This window comes from Gavia stellata, chromosome 11, assembly GCF_030936135.1.
Source record: "Gavia stellata isolate bGavSte3 chromosome 11, bGavSte3.hap2, whole genome shotgun sequence".
NCBI lineage: Eukaryota > Metazoa > Chordata > Aves > Gaviiformes > Gaviidae > Gavia > Gavia stellata.
The window spans coordinates 15479715-15505697 of NC_082604.1; the positions used below are offsets into that span (position 1 = coordinate 15479715).

At 36.7% G+C, this 25983-nt stretch overlaps 1 protein-coding gene across 18 annotated transcripts in view; it reads right to left on the reverse strand.

Moving 5' to 3' along the window:
• DLG1 (discs large MAGUK scaffold protein 1) overlaps nt 1-25983 on the reverse strand; it is a 168931-nt gene that overhangs the window by 23387 nt on the left and 119561 nt on the right. For all 18 annotated transcript variants that reach the window (XM_059822546.1, XM_059822547.1, XM_059822544.1 and 15 more), the window contains 4 exons: nt 21864-21990; nt 19513-19669; nt 18272-18374; nt 5830-5944 (listed from right to left, as the gene is read on the reverse strand). In XM_059822546.1, coding sequence (XP_059678529.1) covers nt 5830-5944; nt 18272-18374; nt 19513-19669; nt 21864-21990 — 502 coding nt within the window. The remainder of the gene's footprint in view (nt 1-5829; nt 5945-18271; nt 18375-19512; nt 19670-21863; nt 21991-25983) is intronic.

Genomic DNA, 25983 nt, shown 5'->3' on the forward strand with positions numbered 1-25983 from the left:
ATGAAAGCACAATTGTCTGGAAAGGCACATGGTGCACCATACTGTGGAACTGATCTGGGTTAAAATTAATTTCTTTTCACCCTGTTGGATCATTTTATATCTGGATCGGTTCCCTGAGGAGCTAAAGAGACTTGCAGTATGTTTCTTCCAGCACAATCAAGAGTTTAGCGAAGATGTGGAAATGAACGATGACAGGAGCCTCTTACCAAACTGTAAGAGATACTCCTAAGATTACACCTTATAAAGGACTCTTATTTTACATTTGAAAAAGGTGTATGAACCTCACCTATGTAAAGTGAGAAGTGCCAAAAAATCCTCAACTTCATTTCATCTGCAAGCTCGTAAGTTTGTCAGTGATGCACTTTCTGAATGATACCCTATCTTAATTTAGAGACTTGATACCAAGTCCATCTCAACCTTAGGTAAGTGGCAACAATATATTAGAACGTGATGATTTAAAATGGTGTCCTTTACCTTGTCCAAATTCATTTAGTCTCTTCTTCTTATGTACCTTTTTCTGCTAGATTTTTAATGTCTCAGATTTTTTTTAACCCATGTGAGTACCTGTAAGTCATAAATGTTTGCTCCAAAATGTATTTTAGCTTTGTGAATTTTGGCTTTTTAAAGCACAGGGTCTATTTCTTTGGGTTTGAACTGTATTTGCTTATAACCAATGTCAAATTGCTTACAGGGAAAAAATTCAACGTTTTCTGTCAGATCAATTAACCTTTAGCATAAGGCCTACTGCAAAACCAGAGTTGGTTGAGACACCATGCCTTTTTGGGGCCATAAAAAGTATCAAAAACTTTTCATAAGGAGATAAAGGTTTTAATAAGCATTTTCTAAAAAGCCTAGAACAAGACAGATATTTTAAAATGGCTTTGAAATGCTTACTCTCATGATACACAAAGCCCTGCATTTAAACGTGCAATACTTTTTAATTTGTAAAGATGTATAATAAAATTTAAGCTTTCAATTTTGAAAGTGCTTGGAGATCGAAATATCACCTTCCTTCAGTAGTGCAACGTCCACTATAATATATTTCAGTTTAATTCCATAACATTGCTTTGTGTGTAAAACTTGTACTTATATCTCTGTTCAGAGCAAATACAAATGTTTGTTCAATTTTGCTTCTGCAAACAAGATAATAAATATTTGTAACAGCTGAGATACCCAGATTCTTTTAAAAAAATCAGAATTCTTATTTTCTTTGAAATAGTCCAATACTGCAGGTAAGAAAATTATACACCTATTAGTTATTTCTCCAGATTTATTCTGCACATTTGTTCAAGCAGCACTGTGGACAAATATCATTCCATATCTCAAAATAAACTGCACATAATCCATTATGTATTTTTAATGCATATTCAAGTTGTTTACATTTTCACTGAACTAATTAAATGCATCATGAAATTTATTTCCCGAGAATCCTTGTTAGCATTCAAGCAATGATTTCTACCAGCACTACTTTTAACTTTTAGTTTGAATATAAACTTATATGAGCAGTGAGCTGGGCCTAACAGCATTAATACATGTTTGACTGCATGAGAAGAAAAAAAAAAAATACACAAGTGTGAAATGGAAGCATAAATGGATAAAAACATATATTATCAACATGTGCCCTTCAAACCAGATAAATGTTTACACTGAATAGTTTTTGCACAACAAAAGGCAGTTTCATCAAATACTTTTCATCTAGTGAGGTCACTTCAAGAAAAATAATTTTATTGGGGAAAAAAGTAAAAGCTCATAAAGATAGTTTTATAATAAAATAAATGAGGGTGTCACAAAACTATGCAGCTAAAATTTACAGGAACACCAGGAACTGGTAACGATCAAAGAAATGAGCCAAAAAGCAAACAGAATTAACAAAAATCTCCTTTGAATCCAACTGATTAACATGGCTTTTCCTATATGCCTGGCAAGCCATCATATGAGAACCCATTTCACAGCCAAGATGACATATTTATCTACAGACTGGTATATAAAAAAATACCTCTTTTATTAACTCTCTATATGGAGACTTTTAATACAGATTAACAATACACTAAATAAATGTATACATGGTTATAAACACTTACTTAAAAAGAAATTTGGTATTCCTGATCAACTACTGCTTTGAATGCAGTCCCATGATATTTACTCTAAAGTTCTATTTAAATTTAAATGAGTCACAAAAATTATTTTACAGAGAAAGTACGAAGTCCTCCTTTTTATTTCACCTGGTATTACTCTGCAACTAAACAGCACTAAAAAAGGTAACTTGGTTCCTTCATTTACAAGTCTACAGAAACTGAAGTTAAGTTGCATGTTTCATGAGTGTTTCTACTTCGAAGCCAAAAAATTAATGGCTATGTTAACAGTGCCAAATTTTCCAGAAGGTCTTTTTACCTGGCCACACTCAGTACTTTTGATATCATAGGCTGTTGATCAAGTTTTACTGAAGCATTTGTTCTTTTAGGCTACTCTTGCTGAACAAAGCAATCAGGAATTCCTGCAGCAAAAGCATCTCCATGCCTTATTTCATGAAACATGAATTAATCTCAGCACTTCAGAATGAATGAAGGTCCACTTATAAAGGAGGTTCTCTTTCTCCCTGAGTTTTTATGAAAGCTGTTTGAAACTAGATGTTTGAACTATCAGAATAACATAGGGATGCCCAGTTAAGCTCCTCCTAGAGTCAAGTAAATTTTTCAGGCGTGGTGGTAATGCCAGATGCTATTTTTCAGGGGATTTAGTTAAAATATCCTAATGATTTCAAAACTATAAATATTCTTCCACTTGGAGACGTAAACATTTTCTGTTCTAATCCAAGCAGGAATCGGCACCATTGTTTGCATTTGTAATGTACCATGCCGGTCAGAAAAATGCAGAGGTAAAAGTAATTTTCAATTTTGAATGCTACACTCATTGCACAGACTGAGATTTAGCATACAAGATCAGATAAAATATGGAACGAATTTACTCCCTGTCAACATATTATCATAGAAACTTGATACCATGAAAGTATCTCACTTTCTCACATCTGCTTTTTGAATCTGTAGATGAAGAAGGAGAGCCTATAGATGTATTTCAGATGCAAAACCAGAAACATCGTACTAGAGAATCTCACTCCTCTTAGAATAAAGATCAAAAGAAATATAAAGCAAAAATAAGAGAAGGCTGTTAAATCAGTACATCTTAATTAGCTGGGGGTGGAGAGAGAGAGAGAGAGAGAGAGAGAGAATGAGAATATTAGATGTGCAAATGAAGAGTTAGCTGCTGCTGAATTGCCGTATTTGCATTGCCCTCCAAGGACTGTTTGTTACATTGCTATTCATCATATATTGATATACATACAATTAAAAAGAAAAAATCTGCCATTTTACTTCAAATTGTATTTTCAAGAACAATTGTCTTTTCCTTAGTATTACATAACATCCCCAAAATGCTGTTTACAGGCAGACTATTCATAAAGATACCAAGTTTCAGTTACGGGGACACAATGATGTATCTGATTTTATTCGCTATTTTGTTACCGTGATTTTGAGAAATCACCAGAGATTATTATTTTTACAGTATTTTTATTGATCGGTTTTCTACAACTGTGGTTGAATGCCTATAAACATTTTACTGTTGGATTCACCATTCAGTTCAGCATTATGTTATATAACTGGAATCCTTTAAGGCATATCCAAAACCACATTACAGAAAAAAGATAGCTTCAGTTTCTAAAATTGGCTTTGAGTTGGTACAATTAAAAGTACAGAATGATCATACCAGAGTGACTTATAATAAGGAATAAGCTGGATAGCTGACATATTCTGTCAGTATCTAGCAATATGTGAAAAGATTCATAAAACTTACTTCAGTGAGGTCAAAATTACATCAGAAACCAGACAGAACAGATGTGAACCCATCCTGTGTATACCAAGTTGCCTACCAGTCTTTGGCATCTTCTGGTGTGATGACAAGAGTAGATCTCAAAAGCCCTAGCAGCACCCTCTGTTAAGAGATGTGGGTGGAAAAGTACTTTTCCTGAGGAATTTTTGCATTTTAGATTTTTGTTCTGACTTGTAACAAAGCTGATTCCAAGAAAGGTTTTTGAGACTCAGTAAAGGAAATCACCAGTCTCCATGAGGCTTCTGCCAACAATCTGGAGAAGGCTGCATTTTCTGCAGCAGCTGGCAAAGTCAAAAGCTCAACCTCAATCATTTACAGCTAACAACTTCCGTCTGTGGAATAAAAGCTACATAAACACAAAATACTTGACAGGGGCTTAAAATACCAGACCAATATGTGAACATGAGCACAAGCAGTTTAGAACCTAACCAGGCTACAGCTAACCAATCAAAATAAAAGCATTCAGAATTGTTTAGGCTTAGTTGTATGATGAGGGCTAAAGCGATAAATCTTCAGATTATGGAAAGGAAGAAGATCTCACCACAATATCCATATGTACACCCACCTGTGGAAATTATAAGATATGGATAACTGTGATATCAAGCAATTACCCTTTAGTATCTAAGGCATTTATCCTTAGAGATTTAAATTTTGACCCCGAAAAATATTTAAGGCAGAGAAAGTACAAAAAAAAAGAACAAGATCAGCTCTGCAAAACCAGAATCCAGATAAAGCTACTAAAATAAGAGGTCAAAACATAAGGACTACATGTTACAGTCATTCTAAACAGAAGCCCTCTATGAGTAATTTGCTACATTTGTTTCAAAGCCTTCAGAAATAGGCTGCAAAGGACTGAGACTTTTCTGAGCATAAATACAATCACTCAAGGAACTGCCATGTGTTAAGATTTGGTTCCTTTCCCACTGCTCAGTAGATACAGCACCTGCTTCGGATGGGAAAAATCAATAGCACCTGAGCCTAGGATTTTAGCAGGTAAGCCAGCAAGGTCCTACAACATTTTACACCAAGTTTAACCCAAGCACCAGCACTACTGAAGTCTTACCTGCTCTACTAAAATGTTCTGGCCCCTGTGAAAAGGCTACTGCTGGCCCTTATTCAATCCAGAGATGAGCTGGTTGGGGGAACTCAAAAATCAATTTATTTTTAAAAATGCAATCCTTTTACCCACATTCCGTACTTGAAACGTTATGCTTTATCAGTGTATCATAACTGATGTAGGAGTTAGTTGGCACCTTGCTACAATTTCCCAGTGAAACCACCCATTTTCTTAATTGCTTCATGCTCTTTTACATTTCCACTTCCTTTTAGCCTCCTTTATGTTTAATTCTGTATGAATAAATTAATGAAGAATATTCAGTTCATTTGTTTTGATGCATTTGCTCTCTTGGTTACCATGGAAAATATTATATAACAAAATGCTATTGGATATAGAAATAAGATTTCTTAATGCAAGCTGAGAATACAACTAAAGTAAATTGAAGAAATTAAGACGGAAATCTATCAAAGCTTAAGTAAAGAGAGACTATAAATTTGAACTCAAGAACTGAACAGGGAGAATATGAAGACTACTGTCACAAAAAACATGAACTGAATTAAGCAAGTTGTTAAGACTTCACATACACTGACTTAAAGAACAAATAAAGGCTTTTGCTGAAGGATTATCATTGCACTGAGGGGCAGGACAAAAAGCAAGTAATAGCACCACTCTTCAAAGTTCATACAGGGTTCTCAGGGCTAGTAAAACTTTTTCAGCTATATTACATTAATCAATCTAAACTAAGCTTTATATTTAATATATGGCATAAAATTATCAATTTGTTAAGTTCAATAATGAGTAAATAATTGTTTAAAAATGCAAATACAGAAATACTAAGTCTACAGAAAGGCAGAAAAACACACTAGCAATACGGTGAAAAAGATGATTACCTGACATAGAGGGATCTCTTCTGGCTGGTTCGCAAAGATCCTGATCCTGAACTAATGCTACTGTTCATCATCTGTTCCCGTAAATCATGTATTTTAGCTTCAAAACGACTGTATTCTGTAAGAAAGGGAGGCACTGCAATTAATTTCCTCTGAACTTCAGCAACTAAATTACTCACAAAAATGCTGAAAATCTCAAAGCATTTGTTACAGCTTTTTTAATACAAGAAAAAAAACCTCACAAACCTCAACATTTTTATTAAGCACTATGTTTTGTAATTAAAAGCTATGTGAAATTTTACATTTATCAATATTAACTGAAATAAAATTTGAAATAATTGTGATTAGGCAAAGCAAATAAACAGAAGCAAATATCCATTATACTTCAAAATTTCATGTTTTTAATCTATAGTTCACAGTGACTATTTTTTTCCTAAAACAAGCATTTCTACTAACAATTATCATTTTTATAGTAATAAAAAGACTGATACAGATAAGTTTTAACCCATGACAAAAAGAAAACTTCAGAAAATACATCTGAAATACATGTTTATAATCAAGAACTATATATTTTAAATTTGAAATGTTAAGAAATGGGAATGAAAAGTGTCTGAAAAAACAATATTGAACAGATACTTAAAAACTATTGGACTTGAATTAGATAAAGAATTGAGCACTACAAGGTGGGAAATATGCAAAGCATTTTCTGAATAAGACAATGTTCCCATGGGAGCCCAGGAAAGGAAAAAAATTCCAGAATTCTGGCATGAATCTCGATCCACTTGTAAACAGCATTAGAGATTCAAACTCCCTCTATAGAATTATGTACAATGTTAATCCTGGAAAAACGGATTGTGTTCTTAAGCAGCACTGTGTACTAATAAAACTAAGCTAAATGCATTTGATTTTTAGCTACAAAGGCAGGCAGTAAAATAGTAATATCTTCTTCAGGAGAAACATTTCCTGAAGTGAGGTACTTACATGCTGTCAGCATAAAATATGAACTCAAAACAAGTAAGTATTTCCTTCAGTTGAATAGTTTGGACTTCAGGATCAACAGATCCACTTGTAAAACCTTTAGTTAAAGCAAACATTCTGCAGCCACCACCTTCGCCAGGAGACCATGTGATGCCAGATTACAACAAGTCAACACTGGGAGAGCCAGCATATGTGCAGCAAGCAGCTGCTGAACTGGGTAATGTGTTGCTCTTCGTAGCTGCACCCTCATTCCCTGCGGGCATCAAATTTACTCAGAAAAAGCAAGATTGATTAAGAGGGCTCTAAAATGCGAGTATCTTGAGGAAATCTCTAAACTAAGGTTTCTTCAACAGTCATCTAAATACCATGAACAATTTATCATATTACATTCTGTAGCACTTTCTCCCCGCACACTCATGCGACAGTGAGCACCGAGGCTTACAGACTAACCAGAGAAGGAATAAGTATTAAGTGACAGAAGAATATTCTGTGAACCAGATTCTGGTATATCACTTCATTTATCAAGGTAACTATAAATCTGATGCTTTAGCAAAAGCAACTATAATTAACCCTTTCCAGATTATTACAAATATGAACAGTCTCTTAAATAACCCTGAGTTTTGTCCTTTAAAACCAAAAGCTAGTAGCTTTTAAGATGGTATCTTAGTTTTTAAAACAGCATCAAGTGCCTTTTTACAAATAAAGTACAGATCAAATAATTTAACAGCACTAAATCAGACTGATGAGGTTGTTTGACCAGAGAAACAAAAGCATTATTTCTACCACTACCAATGCTATCACTAATAGCGAAAGAATGTAAGATGACAGGATGGTAACCTAAGAGGAACACGAGAAAATGACATTTTTTAGAAAGCAATATCCCTCAGGGGAAGGACCCAGACACAGAGAGAGAATAGTCTACTCCTGCCGTGCTACTGCTGCACTGCATAGCCTTGGGTAAGTCACCTCATTTTACTCATTTATACCTGAGAAATGATCTTTTATGCCTCTCACCTGTTTCTTGGGTGTTTTGGAATATTAAAGCTTTAAACTTCAAACATGCTACAAGAATGGTAGCTGAGATTTCTGACATAAGAGACTTTTTTATGCCCCCTGTGTGAAAGGAAAGTAAGCATGGAAAAAAACAGATAATCCAAGCATTTTCTTGTGCTACAGCCTGTTCAGTACTGAAAATATTTGCAGTTCTTTGCAACAGCTACTGGAAAAGACTACACATTTCTGCTAAGAAAGTATCGTATGTCATCTGTTGGAAAAATCAGATTATTTCTTATGTAGCAGGTAGTATGTAAAAGAGTTAACAGGGGAGGCTATTCCTTACTATCGCTTAACTCTACTTTTTCCTATACATCATCTTCAGGTTGCTGGTCTTGCAGTTTTCTGGAGTAATTTAATTTTTCTTCTCAGAACTCCTGGGATGTAAGGGATGAATGAGTGACAGGGACATCTGCAGAAGTAAGAAGGAGAATATTTCTACATAAAGGCCTCTGCCATACCAATAAAGAAAAAAAGGAAACTAATAGGCTGGGACTGAGAAGGCTCTATGTTCAAAAAGAAGGGGTGCCAAGAGATGTCATATTTAGAAAAAGCTTAAACACTCTGCAGATGGAATCTGGAGAGCTCCTTTGAAGTAGAGCAAGCTAAAAATTTGAGTTATATTCCTCTTACAGAAGGTTTTAGGTGAAACAGGATGGATAGAAATCTCAAAAACAGTGGGTTTGGAGCTGAAAAGTAGACAGGATTTTTGTTTTTCCAAAAGAAAGCTTGGTATTAGATACAGTTGTACAGAAACTAATGCTGGAGACAGAAATAAGACAACAGCAGGACTTTTGATAGCATCAGAAAAGCAGTATCAGTTTGGTACCCAAAGGATCAGCACCCATCCCCCTGTTGACTATCTAGGAGTGGTTATATTTCTATCTCTATAATTAAGAAGAGTTGGATATCAACTGTTTTTAGCACCTTCAATCTCTTATTAAACTGAAGAAAACTGATGCCATCTGGTAGTCTATGAAATGTAGAAAAGTAATTGCAGGACAGCAGTCAAAAGACTGTCCACAGCTGCTCCATCTCAAGTGCTCTACAACAAGGGAACATCAATAACCAACAGCTGGTAGCAAGACTGGAGACTCATATCCAAGATGCACATGTATCAAATACAATCCATACAAAATGCAATTTTATTTGATTACAGAAGCAGCAGAAAACTACTTACACACCTCTGTTTTTAATCAATCCCTGCAGTAATACCTTACTACTTATTAAACGGAGGGGGGAAAAAAAGGCAAACAAATTACAGAGAAATAGCATCAAATTTACACTAATAAAGACTTCATATAATGGGTATACCAGACATAGATGACTTTCTAAGAAACCCCTTAGCTAAAATAACATAAAAGCAGAAATACTGGATGAAACCAAAAGCACAATCTTAGCTTAACACTTATCTCTCACACTGATGAGGAAGCAAGTATTTAGGGATGAGAACTAGGCAAGTACAGAGTGACACCCTCCCTTCAAGTACTGTCCCATCCTCCAGTATTTATTAACATTACTTATGCACATTACTTACGGCTAAGTGTGACAAAGCCATATAATACACATATAAATATAAAACATTTTTTTTTATTTTTATTTTGCCACTTCAATATTCCAGAAATGTGGAGCTGGAACAGGCACAGTGAACAAGATAAAAAGGACACTCTGCTTTCTTAGTTAAGAGGAAACGAAGAGCTTGTCTGAGAAGGAATATGATTGATCTCTGGTCAAATGTGATTGGGGTAACCAAACAGAAAGGACATAAGCTATTTAAATGAAAAAGCAAAACTTTAACCCAAATGGAGTAGGCTGGTCATAGGAACTCTATGTACAAATACGCTTCCAATTTCCACAACCATCAAAACACTGAGATTCTGAAACAGTATTTTGATAAGAACTATGGTGGTACAAGAAACACTGCCACCTGCCCCCTCCCACCATTAAATTTAAAAAAAAAAATAAAAAAACAACCCAAAAAAAACCCCAAAACCACACAATCCAAAACCACACAATCCAAACCCTCAATCCTTTCAGCTTAAGAATTTGACCAAGATCTGAAACCTGATGTGTATGCAACAGCAGTGAATAGGACTTAATTCAGGATCTCTTCTGATGTTCTGAATTTTAGGAAAGCTGCTGATGCTATACATCAAATAAAGGGTAACAGGCAGCAAGACCAACATGAAATGCAATAAAGTAAGAACTTACATAACAGTACCTCTTCTTGACTAGAATATTCTCAAAAGTTTCCAGTAAGTTTAGGGCAGGGAGGGAGTAGTATCTGTTACCATAACACAGAGCTTGAAGAAGAGCGCACATCTGCTGCTTCAACTCATGGCATTTATCCAACAGTACACCACCATCACCAAAGAAAAAAACCCAAAGCCTACTCTGGTTTACACATAATCAGTTTTTAAGAACATTGGATGGACACATCTGGGCTTAAGTTTAAACTTCAGAATTATACTGGATAAGCAGATGGTGCAAAACTGAAAAAAATCTGCTCTACTTCATGTCTGCATGTATTGCACAGCACTGAACAAAAAGGAGTGGGGGCAGAGGGGTCGTGAAGATTAGAAAATCCTGGAAGAGTCCTCTGTACCTGAGCTCCTAAACTGATTTTACCTAGAAAACGGTCATGTTTTCAATGTCAATGTTTACTTTAACAGAAATCAGAACTTCAGAGAAAGGGTCTGAGCAGTGAAACTCTCCTGGACTGCCTATCTGGTGGGCAACAAGAGGACAGTGATAAATACAAATAGATGGTGAATAGTCCATACAGGCAGGGGAAGAGAAAAAAGAGGCCACAATGAAAATTAATTTGGTCTGGAGCACACGTTCTAGCAAATGGGGCAAAAGAACAGAAGACTATGACAAGGGATGGAAAATTCAGCGAACAGCACAGAAGGAAAAGCAACTCATGGAAGCATGGATGTGTGTACAGGGAACAGATGGCAGCACAGCACTGAGAAGGAGAGATTCTTACATATACTGAACCCACAAAGAGCTGAAAAAGTTCACTTTAATTAAAAAAGTATGCCCCTTGCTTCCCTCTTCCCATCTGTCTGTGGAAAGCTCTCCTTTAGCAGGACCCATTGGATCTGTCAAAAAAGGACTCTTGTGCTGACAATTTTATGTAACTACTGATTTGTATTCTTTTCTCCACTCTCAGAATACTCAATTTTCCTTTTCATGGTGCCTCCAAACAAATGGAGAAACAGAGCCTGGTAGTAAGTTAGGATGGCCACCACCACACTGGTCTTGTATTGACCTTCCATTTCTTTTCAATTCTAAGCTTTTGAGGCAGGACTGCCACAGCATATAGATGACTGAAGTTGTATTTATGAGTTCTAGTCATGTACTACTACCATCCCTTGATTATCTACACTGGTATTTGATAAATTCATAGGTACCATTCATATTTTGCACATCTTTTCTTGTTACAGACTGTAGTATAAATTTCAGTTGGTAGAGGAGGTTGTGGTGTATAGCATGTTTAGTACAACCACTCAAAAACACTAGCAAAGAGGTTACCTATTAAATTGTATGGACCACAATAAAAACATCATAAATAATTTTTGAAGAGATATTACTTTGCTTCAATGCTTGTCGTTTAATATTAACATGACCTGAGAGAGACCACAATGCATTCCACATGCTATTGGTGGCTTTCATGCACTCTAATGTGTAATGAGCTTGTACTTCATTAATCACTTGAAAGACTAGGCCACGGAATTTCAAACCAGATTAGAAAAACTGCATTTGTATTTAGTTAAGAACACCTCCCATAGATCCTGCAAAACTCAGAAAGAGACTAGGTCCAGTCACTGCTGAAATGAATTCACCAAAAACATTGTTGAAAGTTTACCAGGCATTCACAACTTGTAAAAGGCTGAACTGTTCTTTAAGAAGGACAAACAATTTTACTTATTATATTAAAGAGCAGGAGTAAGGTTTTAAAGGATTAAAACATGTGTAAGCCGCCTTATAGCATCTATCAGGACTATATATAGCAGAACCCTTCTTCTAATCTTAATGGGCCCGATTCTAAAGATACTTTAATTGACTACTCTGGATTACTTGCAAATGAGTAGAACCAGGTACAATGCAAGCAGGAACAGAGGTTTGGAAGACTAGAGACCACATATCCCAAAACAGAGTAAACTTTTTTTTTAATTATTTTTTAAAGAATTTTTCATTTTATGAAATTGGAATGTACTGATCTTTTAAACCACCTTTGGTTAAGACAATCCATGTTCTCAGCTAGAAAGCAAGGGAAGTTCATCCTCTTGATACAAAACAAATACTGAAAACTAAGTTTTGTAAAAGCATTATTGGCTTTGTGCTACTCCAGCTGGACTTTTACAAATAGAAGATTTACAATATATTTCAAGACAAATGCTCAGAAAATAATCTTAGCTTACACACATGAAAGTGCTACCATTTCCCAGGGCTTAGTTATACTGTTTTAACTTCCACTAGAAAACAGTGCATAGATGAAGCATCACAAATGGAAAAATTCGCCGAACACTGGCCTTTGAAAGGTAAGCTCTAACAAAGCCTTTTTATTCTCCCCTCTTTTTTTATTTCCTTTTGATTCATTTGTTTTAAAGACAAGAGAATGAAAAATACAAAGTTGTCATACTTGGGTCTTATTTTCAGTAGATGAACACATTCCTTCAAAGCAAAAAAAAAAAAAACATGAAAATCCACCTAAAAATCTGGCTAACATGGTGTTTTGGTTGAACTATGAATCTTGAATACATTTTGCAATGGAGAATCACTTATTTCCTTTAATAAAGCTGAAAGAAAAATGTGCGGTAACTACCTATAAGAACAACGTAAGTTTAGAAGCAGAGGTTTTACAAAAAAATACCTTAAAATCTTCTCTTGAGGTTTTGGCTCCACCTTCTCCTAATCTTACACTGATCCACTCAATCACCTAAGAACATGGAGCTAATCTGATCATGTAACCATCTTACTACTTGTTCAGAAAAGAAGTGGATATATAGAGATGGACTTGATCAGCTGAATTACAAATACAGACCAATGTAGATTCTAAATTCTAAACAGACAGCTGATAACTCACACAAAAAAAGACTGCTGTACTAGTTAAAATTATAATTAATTTTTTTTTCTATTTCAGGTGGATCCTTGAGAAACAAAAAAAATGTTTAATCCACAAAATTATTTTCTATCCAAATTCAACGAAATATATTTTCAAATTTTTAATGTATTTTTTCGGCTATTTTTCTTATTTTTAAGTGCACTTAAATGCACTCAAGCTATAATACAGTTATGGTAGCCTACTGGCACCTCATACCTTTTCAGAATGGCAAAAATCTAACCTTCCAGAAATTCTAAATTTTGAGGTAACACCATTATTATGTCATCCTCAAAACACATGAGAATGTTTCAGAGGTCCTTTTAATTTGAATGGACATAACAACGGAAATGTCAATGTGAAATGAGGGGAGAGCCCTCCAAGGGCTGTACACCTCTGGACAGTCCTATACTTCCCCCTTGCTGCTCCTCTCCTCAACTGCATTCCTTCCATGCACTGAGACTCTCATGTTCCTATATCTCTGCTACATAGTATGATCAGAATTCTGACCACTCTCAATCTCCACTCCCAGGAGATACAAATACATCCAAACTGCCTAGAGCTTCCTCTCATTCTTTCACAGTAATACCACAATTTTTCCTTGCCACCCTACATCTGTAGAAAACCCGAAGAAGGGAGATGGCAGTGTGGCACTGAGGTGTCTCTACAGAGCCTGGGAGCAACAGGAAAATGAAATGGCTCAGAAACCTCTACAAATGAAAATGGCTCATCAAAATGCTTTTGTGTACTGGAGCAACATCACTTTCTTCGAAACTGCTGCAGTCACGGCACTTTGTTTCCAGTGGAATTCACGGTAAAGCAAAATCCCTTTTTATTCATGAATGATGTCTTGATAGGAGATAGAAATTTGTAGTACAAGTGGGGCAATAAGGAAAATATTCCAAATGAAGAGGAAAATGAGAACGACATCCTGACTTCCCCACCACTTCTACAGGATAATTCCCATTTCACAAACTTCTGCTCTTCCCCTACCATGGACTCCTCCCCTGCAGCATCCAGCCCCAGCAGGTTCAAACACAGTGATCTCTGCAATTAGGGGGATTTTGTATACACACACACACACACGCGTTTGAGTGTGTATGTACCACAAAACTATGTACAACACAACAGGTGACTCAACATGTTACAAAAATAGCTCATAGGTAAGTTGCAATAAAGGTAAAGTATGGACTCTACAAGGAGAAAGCAGAAGTCAACTGACTACAATTGCGGTAGTACAGAAGTGGTGCCTGATGCTTGAGTCACTTTTGTAAACAGGAGAATACCTTCACATTCTCCATTTGGCTTTTAACTATCCCAAAGAGAGGTGGTAAGTTGCTGAAATTTGATTCAGTGTAGTAGGAAAATTTTGTAAGGCATCTCTCAAATTTATGGAACACTGCTAGAAACTAAATGAAAGCCCAGAAGGATATTTTTAGGAATAAGATTACATCTGTTTTCACCCAATTCTATAACCTAGAAACATTTCGGAGATTTAAGGGAAAAAAAGTCAGCAGTTATGTAATTTGAGCCCAGATATAACAAAAGCAGTGTCATTCAGCCATGTTAGCCTACCCCAAGTTCAGTAACTAGTATTTGATAAACCATGTTGTCTAACTGGATTTGAAGAGACAGATACGGAAAATTCAACCCTTTCTATGATAGGGGGTTTCCAAAGATTAACTTTTCTACAGCCTACTCAGGCTTTTCTGTGAGAGAACTGCTTGCCAAAATCCTCTCTTCCCAGAAATCTAAGGAGAAAGACAAATGGGGAATTTCTGATAGAGCTAATGTGGTAGGATGTAAAAACATAAATTAGCATTCCCCACCACTTCTATTAACATAGAAACTGTCATATACAATTACAGGGAGTGAAGTGAGCTGGTCCCAAGTGTCTTCCAAATGCTCCTATCATACTGAATCTATTTACCCAGTTATAATGAGCTCTGATGGATGTCTAGAATCTCCTTGATCTGTCCTAGCTGTCAGCATCTTCTACAAAATCCTGCTGGATTTATAAATATAAATAAAATACATATGCAATACAAGCAGTTATAACTGATGCTCTTCATCTTTACGAAGACATATGAGAAACACCAATGATGAACATAATTTTATGAACTCTTCACTTTAACACTTGTTAACTTTTTTTTGAATGGCATAAACAAAAAGTGGAGATAATTATACACACACACACACATATATATAAGAAATTTCCCAACTTAAATGAATCAAGTGAGGGGAAAAAAGACCATCCACAGCTATAATTAAGGAAATCTGAAGATGATCAAAGAACATATGCACTTTTATCAAGTGCACTCAATCACATGGATGGTATTTTCTATTTGGGAAGTCAAATCTCAGCCAGCTTTCCTATGATAATAAACAAACAGTAACCTTTAAGGAAATATTCTTTTTACTAATCTCTAAGATACGAACAGTGAGTATCTGATCCAACTCACCTCCCACACCAGAGCTGAAAGAAGCTGACAGCTGGAGTTCCATTCAACCTCTTTTACAAGGAGTAAGAGAAAGGCAAGCAGAGATGTCCAAGTCAGACATTAGTAATCTGAGCTCTCTGAGTTCGGTTGGCCATGTGTCAATTCATACTTTGCCTCCAAACTACAATGGATCTCAGTGTCCTAGTTACACTTTTCCTTCATGGTATACTTCAAAAGGGTAGAGTAAGCCCTAACATGCTTCCAACACCTTCAGTCCAAATGGAGATTTTAAGCACTATTTCAGAAAGAAAGTCATGCAGACATCTTAAAAAAAAAAAAAAAAAAAATCCTTTCTTTGAATAACGTGTCAGATGTCTGCCCATAATCTAAGATAATTCAAGTAACATCTCCCACATACATCCTCTCAAATGAGCCCTATAATTCTTTGAGAATTGCACTCTCAATACAGCTCAACTGCATGCAGTCTTATTCCGAATGCTTCAGTAATCATGAAGGAATGAGTACAGCTCTAGGTCTGAAGTCTCCAAGTGACAGTCATTGAGAAATTTGTAAGAGGCAGCGTATGTTGCTCTGGGCAAATCTCTGGGCAATGACTAAAAACTCCATCAGTCAGTCAAGCACCTCAGTACATGTTTCAAGAAAATTAGTTACCTACTTGGACAAGCAGTAATGAAGCAAGCTGTTATTTCCAATGCAGAAAGAGCAGGAACCATCCAAAATGCTTAGTTCTCTAATTCTAAAAGGACAAGAGAGTTTCGACTTTCAGACTATGAAGGGATTCTTTTCTTTTTAAAGCCTGAATCCGAGAAAGAGAGAACTGAAAAATTTCTGCTTTTGCATGCAGTCTGGATACATTTTTTGGCAATGACAAAAAGAAAGTGCTTATGTCCTGGGATATATTCTACCAGAGAAACTTTTGTTTTGCGTCTAAGAGCCACATCTCAACATACTTTCTTGGCAGAAGAAATAGTGACCAAGAATGCCCTCTTTGAACAAACAAGTAGCCAGATGCTCAAAAGGACAACTCATCAGCAAATAAAAGCGCGAGTTTTGTTTCTCACCAAGGTGAGGGATCCCTTATGCAGGGAGAAAGAAGGTGTAACAATTTGACCCACCTGTTACAAACTGAAGAGCTAAGCAGAGGATAGGCCAAATGTGTATTGACAGAAATATTTGGCAATTCTGACACAAAGCCAAAGCAAATATTCCAGAACCAATGCTGACCTTACTATTCTTTCTAAAAAGAAGCCTTAGAGCAAGTACTCCTAGCAAACGAATCCTGGAACAGAGCTATCTACAGATTCAACATGTGAACAGGATGCACACCCTCTCAGGACAATATAGGCATCGACAACATGGGCTGGCTGCAGGGATTTGACCATGAAGTAGGCACAAACAAATCAGTTGGCCTTATTACTGACAGGGTTCCTGGGTCAGTAGAGATATATGATGTTGATGCAGGTGGATGGGGAAAGGAAAGGAATGTGAAAGTTAGCATTTTAAAGACTTGGGGAGGACAGTATAAGAGAAACATGACAGAAAGGAATAAATGAAAAAATGAAGAAAACTCTGCTGCAATCAGCTACCTAAAAAATTCAGCTGAAGGCAGCAGTCCTGGCTCAATGTCCAGTTCTGATAAACACCTACATTTACCCCTTGCCAGTAGTGATAAAGGAAAGGTTTAAGCAGACAAGTTACTTCAAGGAAGTTTAGTGATGTGCCATCCAGTTTAGCAAAATCAGAGAAAGCTGTTGGTCATCACAGTTCACAATAAGACATTCTGCTGGTTTTGGCTGGGGTAGAGTTAATTTTCTTCATAGTAGCTAGTATGAGGCTATGTTTTGGATTTATGCTAGAAACAGTGGTGCTAATACAGGGATGTGTTAGTTTTTGCTGAGCAGTGCTCACACAGGGTCAAGGCCTTCTCTGCTTCTCACACCACCCCACCAGCGAGTAGGCTGGGGGTGCACAAGAAGCTGGGAGGGGACACAGCTGGGACAGCTGACCCCAACTGACCAAAGCGACATCCCATACCATATGATGTCATGCTCAGCATATAAAGCTGGGGGAAGAAGAAGGAAGGAGGGGATGTTCAGAGTGATGGTGTTTGTCTTCCCAAGTAGCCATTACGCATGATGGAGCCCTGCTTTCCTGGAGATGGCTGAACACCTGCCTTCCCATGGGAAGTAGCGAATGAATTCCTTGCTTTGCTTTGTTTGCGTGCACAACTTTTGCTTTACCTATTAAACTGTCTTTATCTCAACCCACGAGTTTTCTCACTTTTACTCTTCCGATTCTCTCCTCCATCCCACCAAGGGGAAGTGAGCGAGTGACTGTGTGGTGCTTGGTTGCCAGATGGGGTTAAATCACGACAGACATCAAAAATGTCTTATTATATATATAAACAATAATATATGGGTTTACAGACTCAAGATAAACACGTAATTTTAGACTATTGAATTTTTGAAGTCTCAAATAGACAAAGGCATTTGAAATGTGCTGTAGAAATACAAAAGGACAAATATGTGTGTTGTGATGAGGCAGTATTATTTGGCTTCTGCAGAACATACAAGGATGGTTAAATCAGCATCAGCTGCAGTCTAATCTGGACCAGAAGAAATTGCTGGATAAACAGAAATACCAGCTCAGTATAAAACAGAGGAATGAAAATATGATCGCCTCTTCAGGTCATCTGAATCAACACAACAGAGAAGGAATTAGTCTTTTATCCTCCTACCACTAAGGAAAACAAACCCACCACATTGAAGGGTGAAGACAATTGTGAAATACAAAAGTAGCAACGTAGTATTTCTACCGAGTTCTGAATGTGTAAGGCAACCCTTACCTTCTGGACGGTACTGAGCTATGATAGTTACTGCCTGGCCTGCATTCTTCAGGGCTGCTGCTGCCTGTTCATGGGTTGCTGCTTTTAGATCTACTCCATTTACCTACAAGTAATACAAAAAAAGCTCATTATCAAAACAAATGTTTGTGTTTATCATCACAGAACACAGTTTCCATGCCATGTGAGTTTTCCCTGTTTCCAACATTACAAGCTAGTTAATACAAAGATTACTGATCCTTACTGAGAACCAGTCAATAAATCCTCTCTCACATATACCCTCTGTTAAGAAATACTGTAATTGTCATAGTATATCACCTAATGAATTTGTATTCGCTAGGTCAGTTTCATTCTTGTTTAAGACCTTTTTCTTTCTTTTTAAGGAGACAAACAGAATGTTACTTTCTGTGATGGTTCACCTCAACTTTCTACAACAGGGCTTCAGGGACCTCCTTAGCCAAAGCATGCCTACAGACCATTATGCTTAACAGCCAGTGACAGACCACACCTTCCATGAAATTGTCTAGCCTTGTTTTCAATGTAGCAGATTTAAAAATAGTCTCAGAAAAAAACTGAAGCAGAAGTGTGTGTCACATTTTAGACCAGAAGTATTTTTCATAATTCAAAGTAAAATAAAGGTGCACTTTAATATCAGTATTTTATTAACAGCAGAGCCAAATTTATTTTTCCTCTTAAATTACTACCAAATTACAATGTAATTGTCCAAATAAATGATTCTCCATAAATTCAGTCATTTCAAAGAAACACACAAAAATCTTTATGACCTTCAGTATGAACACAGACAAAGCCCTCAGACAGGTATGAGATGGATCTGTTTAAGACTAATGGGAAGTTTAGTAGTTACTCCAGGAAGCAAAGCACCCAATTTTAGACACTAATGCCAATTGTCTCCATCTCATTAGAAGGCTTATTTCTGAAGCCTGCATTCTTTCAATTTAGAGACACACACACCTCAGCTACCAGACTAAGATAAGTTAATGTCTTCACTGAAAAAAAGTATCTCTGAGATAGGAAAGTGCTATTTTAATCAAGTTACAGATGAGAAACTGAGGCTGACTAAAGTCCTCAAAGACACTTTGGACGTATATTAGCATCTGTTCCTTTGTCTCAAATTTAGCTCAGTTAATGAAATTCTTTGCATATAAATCATATTAACTGGCACTAATATCCAGGGAGGGGAAAACATTTGTTGTTGTTTAAATAAAAGAAGCAAGGAATCCTACAGAAATTATACGATCTCCTTTCCTAAGTTCTCCACTCAGGTCAGCTGGCCCTCCTGCAAGTATGAAAGAGATGAAAATTCCTTCTCCATCTTCTCCTCCAACAATGTTGAAACCAAGACCTGTTGATCCTCGATGCAGGATGACCTTTCTAGGCTCCCTGAAGGGAAGAAAGCAATACGAAATCTTGGTCACTAGTCATAAGTAAAAGTAAAATAAAAAAAAAATTAGAAAAAGTTAAGTTTTCTGAGAGAAGTAGTGTTGAAAATATAGGTATCAAAAGTTACACATTTCTTAAGGCAACAATGTCATGTGTCCCACCCCCCTGCCCATGGTCCTGCCCCCAAAGCTTAGACTTTCAAATAACAGCCTCTATTATTTGTATGCTTTCAATTCTGCTTGTTGCTAGGTGAACTGAACAATTCATAAGTATGCATGTATTCTAAATTTCTATTATGCTACAATCCTATTCAGCACTAAATGTCATTACTTAACACTTTCCATATTGTTCAAGAGCCTCACTATAGCTCAGTCTTACACTATCTAATCATAATAGCAAGCAACAAAATACTACTTTCCCATTCTGAAACTTAACGAACAAAATCTAATGGAAACACCAATAATGAAAAATATGTCCCTCCTGCTTTAATTTCACTCCAGTTGGTCAAGCAATAAATATAGCAAAGAACAATTCAAAAAGTATGCATAAGCCCTTTCAAAAAAAAATTAAAAAAAAAAAAATCAGAATTTATGGCATTCTCAAATACATTTGCAGATTACTTGCAGCAACTGTAACTGAAAAAGTTAAACCTAAACCAAATTGTTGCATTCTTTTTATAGGATCCCCTCCTGGCTTGGATGAGGAGAGGAAAGAAGAAACACTGATCAAGTTAAGATAAGGCCAGTCAACTTCTAATGCAGAAACATTCCTTCCAAAAATCTACTAATCTGCTACTTGACACAATACAAGAAAAGTATAAATGATTTCAGAAACAGACATTTCTAATAAAGCAAAGCAACTGTGCAGTGTATTTGAAAAATCACTAGAGTGCACTAAAGAACAATTAACGGACATTCTTAAGTATTTGGAGACATTAATTATTAATTTATAGGATAAACAAAGAAGCTGCATTTTTCCAAAACAAACAAAAAATATCATCTAGTCCAATCTTTAAAAATGACTCAATTTTTGCACTAGCTGTTAAATCAACTTAGTGTCAAATTCTTAAATTTCACCCCCTATCAACTATTATATTCATCTTTTCAGAGTACTATTTTATTACAGATAAATGACATTGTGAAAACCTATGTATATTGCTTTGGATCACACTAATACATTAACAAAAATGCTGCAGTTAGAGAACATAAATACACAGTATCTTTTAAAATATTACTCAAACTTCTAAACCTCTTTTTGGGGTGGAGGGAGCGGAAGGTGATTTAAAGAAAATCACCTAAAGCCTTCTCTGAATAGTCCTTGCATTTCAGAAGAAATCTAAAAACCTCCCTTTACAGTAGTTTTAAAGGAAAGCTATAAAACCGTAAATTCAGCAATGCTATCAGCAGGACAGAATCACTTGGCTTGTATGTCCATCCAACCCTAAGTTAAAAATAACTACAAAGACATATCTGAGGCTCTCCTACCTTCTAATACACTAAGATTATTTCTCCAACTTATGATACCACTTATGTTTCAATCCTGGGTAGACCCTGCCTCAGAAACTGAGTGACATTATCTGTATCAGATGGTGCGACACAGAATTCAGCAACAACATACTGAAAACGCAGTATAACATCCCTATACTTGCAGAACAGAAGGGTAACAAAATTAGAAGAGCTTCCCTTTATCAGTAATGATGAACAAAAGATTAATGCAATCTACCGAATCAGTGAAGGAATAAACAGTCTGTTAATGGGAAAGGATTAAGAGCTCTCTAGCCTTTCTGGATTTACTAATCCATCAAAACAAACCCTTGTCTGTAGGGGAAAAAAAGAAAGAAAAAACATTGCTGGCTTTAAAATAAGAAATAATCTCTAGTCTGCTCATGCTACCATCCTAAAAAGCTCAGTCAACTCATGGAGCGTTTTGGCAGGACATTCTAATTTTAATACTAATCCTGGACTGATAAATCATGTGTATATATGTGTGTGTGTATATATATATTTTTATTTTTATATATATATAAAAACATCTAGTTTTCTCCTTACACCAACATCTACAAGTGTTAAGAAACTAATGATCTGCATTTATTTGTTGAAATAAAATATAGTATTCACTAGTATTTTGCCCACAGACAGATCTTATGAGCTTCCCTGGTTAACTAATTTGACATGTAGCTTTGGTTATTCATTACCTGGTAATCTCATCATCTCCAAGCATTCCCTTGGGAATTGGTGAATATCGCCCTGGTGATGCTGGGGGCAAGGACTGTCCCAAGTAGGCAGATGGAGTGATATGGTTATCCACTGGCTGAGAATAAGCTTCAAAGAGGAGAAAATTAAAATGAAATAAGCATTAAGGCAATAAGGAAAAAGAGCTGGAGGAACAGAAACAAAGTATTATAAGGAGTGACCTCTTCTAAAAACAAAATATAACAGTTGAAAATGATACATTACAAATATCATAGTTCTAAAATACTGTGTCACATCTACATATTCCCCAGTCTGCTCACACTTTAAGTCAGTAAGCAAATTTTTCAGTTTGATTGTATCTCAAAAACCCCTCTTTTTTAGAAACAGACACTGTGGATAGCTGAAGCCCATGAGGATAGTCTCAAGATTAATCTGTTTTTAAAGTTGTCTTCAATTTGACTGAAGTCAATTAAGAATTTCAGTTTCTTAAAAATCACTATGTCAGAGCAACAGTGAAAAATACAACATTTTGAATGTTAACACTTCTTCCAAACTGTCAAGATGCCTACCACTTTCTTTTCAACGCTTTGACGCAGAGCACATCCTAGCATCTCCAGAATACTCCAGGCCGTTCTGACTACCAGGTCAGAACAGGGAAGGATGTTACATTTCTTAGACACTGAACAAAACCATCTTTAATAGCACAGGTGCTGGTAGTGATGCTAGTATTTGCTCAGCCAACAGCACACATCAGGAAACAAAGGTAGGATTATTTCACCTCCTACTCTTCAAGGTAAGAGACATCAATTTACTGAGAGGAATAAACAAGCTAGTGCAAAAAATTTCAACTGTACTGCAAGGGTCAGTAGACTTATTCACAGGTTCATTGATTAAAACTAGAAAGGAGTAGTAAAAGGATTTTGTCTAACCTCTTGCATAACAGGCCATGAATCCTGTGCATGAAGTGCATAGGTTTTACCATATGTTTTATGGAGAATATATCACATCAACATTGTCTTACCCTGATCAACGGTCTATTAAAAGAGGTACCGAGCCAGATAGGGAACCACCTATAATACCTTAATACCTGGCACATAGCATCTGGTATCATACCTGATTAGCCAGATTGCTTCTTACTCTTTTAAAGCTTTGTCACAGTACAGTTCTTTCTGTTTTCTAGAATGTATTTCAGCAAGCATTAAAATCCACTATTAACAGCTTAGGTAGTTTAAAAGCACTAGCTGATAAAATATTTAAGTGTGTTATTCAGACAGAGCAACCCTCAGTGAGTTGCATGCTCTAGTCTCGGAACTTGTGGAAATTGCAAGTCTGGATTCACAAGTAGTTCCAGCAAAAATCAGAACCTGAGTGCCAACGGTAGCCTGTCCCCTTCTACAACACAGACAAAAGGAAGCTTCCTCGAGTTAGCTTCATGAGGTCTACAGCAAAGAGAACACTGCTTTTTCTAAAGCCAAGTGATCAACAAAAGCATTCCTATTTGAGAATTCCCTAATAATTAGGAGTTGTTCAAGACACATGACTCCTAAACCCATTTTTCAGAACAGCTGTAACATAAGTACATTGCACGTTCATCCTTCTGCTCCCTGCAAGGATTCAAAGACTACAGATCCCACTACTTAATTCTTTCTGTCTGCCCCTGGCACAATATGTAGCTTTTATGCACTGGTAACACATTTGGACAGTTTACTGTCAATTTCAGAACTTGTTTTTTAGCCACACTGGAGTTTTGGCAACAGATTTTCACAATGATTACCAAACCACAGAGCAATATTTACTTTTCAATGGAAAATAATATATATATTTTAATAAAAAAGTGTATTTCCTCATCACTGTACACACTTTTTGTTTAAAGCAAGTGATACTTTAAAAAATGACTACTGTACAAAATATAGTGGGGGTTTTTCCCTCAGAAAATTTTACAGCTAAAGCACAGAAAAATGGAATGCAGTCTTTATGAGCTCTTTTCCAATTAGTGGAAAATGGGTTTTGATTAAAAAAACCTGAACAACTGTAGCACAGTATAGCGGCTCTGTACCTTCTGTTCATGCACTAAATCTTCTGACTTCACAAAATGAATTTACAATTGCTTTTAACAAGACAGTGGCAGCTATAAAGATGTATATTTTGTAGGGTGTAATTAGATTTTTCATAACAAATTCTATGCTCATTGACTTACAGCGCTTTTCATTTGATTGTTTTTAAGGTTCCTAAAGCTTTTAACTGCATCATGTTCAGAAACATACAAACCATCTGATACTGTCACATATTCTTATTTTTTAAACTTTGTGTCCCTTTCACTATGTAACTAAAACGCAGCTATCAAGCAATACAACAGTTTATTATTTCAGACCTGTGGACTGTCCCACATCAGCACTGGCTACATAATTTACAAAATCCTACACATGGCACTTGCTTAGAAAAGTCAGGTCTTTTTTCAAGGCTGGTATTCTCAGCACTAGGGAAGCCAACCTACAAGGCATAGAAAGTCTCTCTCTGGAGTTCTTGCAAAAAAACGTGCCTGTGCCTTTCCTAAAACTGTTTTAGCTGGAGATTATACCTGAAGAATATTCATGAGGAACATGATAGAAATAAAAGGCAAGCCATCACTTTCTGAATCCTAAATCAGGTCTAAACTTCCATTTCCAATTAAATATTACTACTTGTGTAACTGATAAAGGAACTGTGTTTTGGACAAACAGAAAATTACATACATAAAATGAACTTGCTTTGACAGGAAAAGTCAAAGACTCTTAAAGAGAAATTCCATTTCCAAATCCACCCCCCCTTGACATAACACAGTTCTACAGAAAAAGAAAACAGAACATTTCCTATTATTTCCGTATTATCTGCAAACTGAGAACACCAAGCACAAGTACAATCTCTAAAATGGGAAACAAAATCAAAACTTTATTGTAATTTACTGTTATACATTCTTCTCTGTATTTATGCCATTTAAGGAACAATAAGGCATTTATGTCTCTAGTGAGGAAACTGATTATTCCCTACCTTGCAGTATTTTATTTCTCAGTGCAGGGTGGAAATACCATAGCAATGCGCACACACACACAAAGAACAAACATTTTAAAATTGACTAGAAGTCAAAAATGTATCATTAATAATGTCTTCAAAGGAGGCCTGTATAGGAAGCAAGTCCTCTGCCTCTCAGAAATGGCGTAGACACTTTTCTGACTCTGATATTCTACGATATGCACTGTACAGGTAATGTTCGTTTTTTAAATAGCAGGTTCTAGACCTTCTTTGTAATATTTCAACTGAATAACTTGAAAAGCATTTATACCAACAAGTTACTGGACAGTGGAGACCAGTGACGAGCGGCGTTCCTCAGGGGCTGGCATTGGGACTGGCGCTGTCAGCAACATGGACAGTGGGATTGAGTGCACCCTCAGCAATTTTGCTGACAACACCAAGCTGTGTGCTGTGGTTGACACGCTGGAGGTATGGGGATGACATCCAGAGGGACCTTAATAGGCTTAAGAGGTGGGCCTGTGTGAAGCTCAACAAGACCAAGTGCAAGGTCTTGCACGTGGGTCAGGGCAATCCCAATCACAAATACGAACAGGCAGAGAATGGATTGAGAGCAGCCCTGAGGAGAAGGCCTTGGGGGTGTTGGCTGATGAGAAGCTCAACATGACCCGGCAATGTCCGCTTGCAGCCCAGAAAGCCAACCATATCCTGGGCTGCATCAAAAGAAGCGTGACCAGCAGGTCGAAGGAGGTGATTCTCCCCCTCTACTCCACTCTTGTGAGATGCCACCTGTAGTACTGCATCCAGCTCTGGGGCCCCCAACATAAGAAGGACATGGACCTGTTGGAGCATGTCCAGAGGAGGGCCACGAAGATTATCAGAAGGCTGGAGCACCTCTCCTATGAGGACAGGCTGAGAGAGCTGGGGTTGTTCAGCCTGGAGAAGAGAAGGCTCTGGGGAGACCTTATAGCAGCCTTCCAGTACCTGAAGGGGCCTACAAGAAAGCTGGAGAGGGACTTTTTACAAGGGCATGTAGTGACAGGACAAGGGTTAATGGTTTTAAACTGAAAGATGGTAGATTTAGATTAGATGTAAGGAAGAAATTCTTCACTGTGA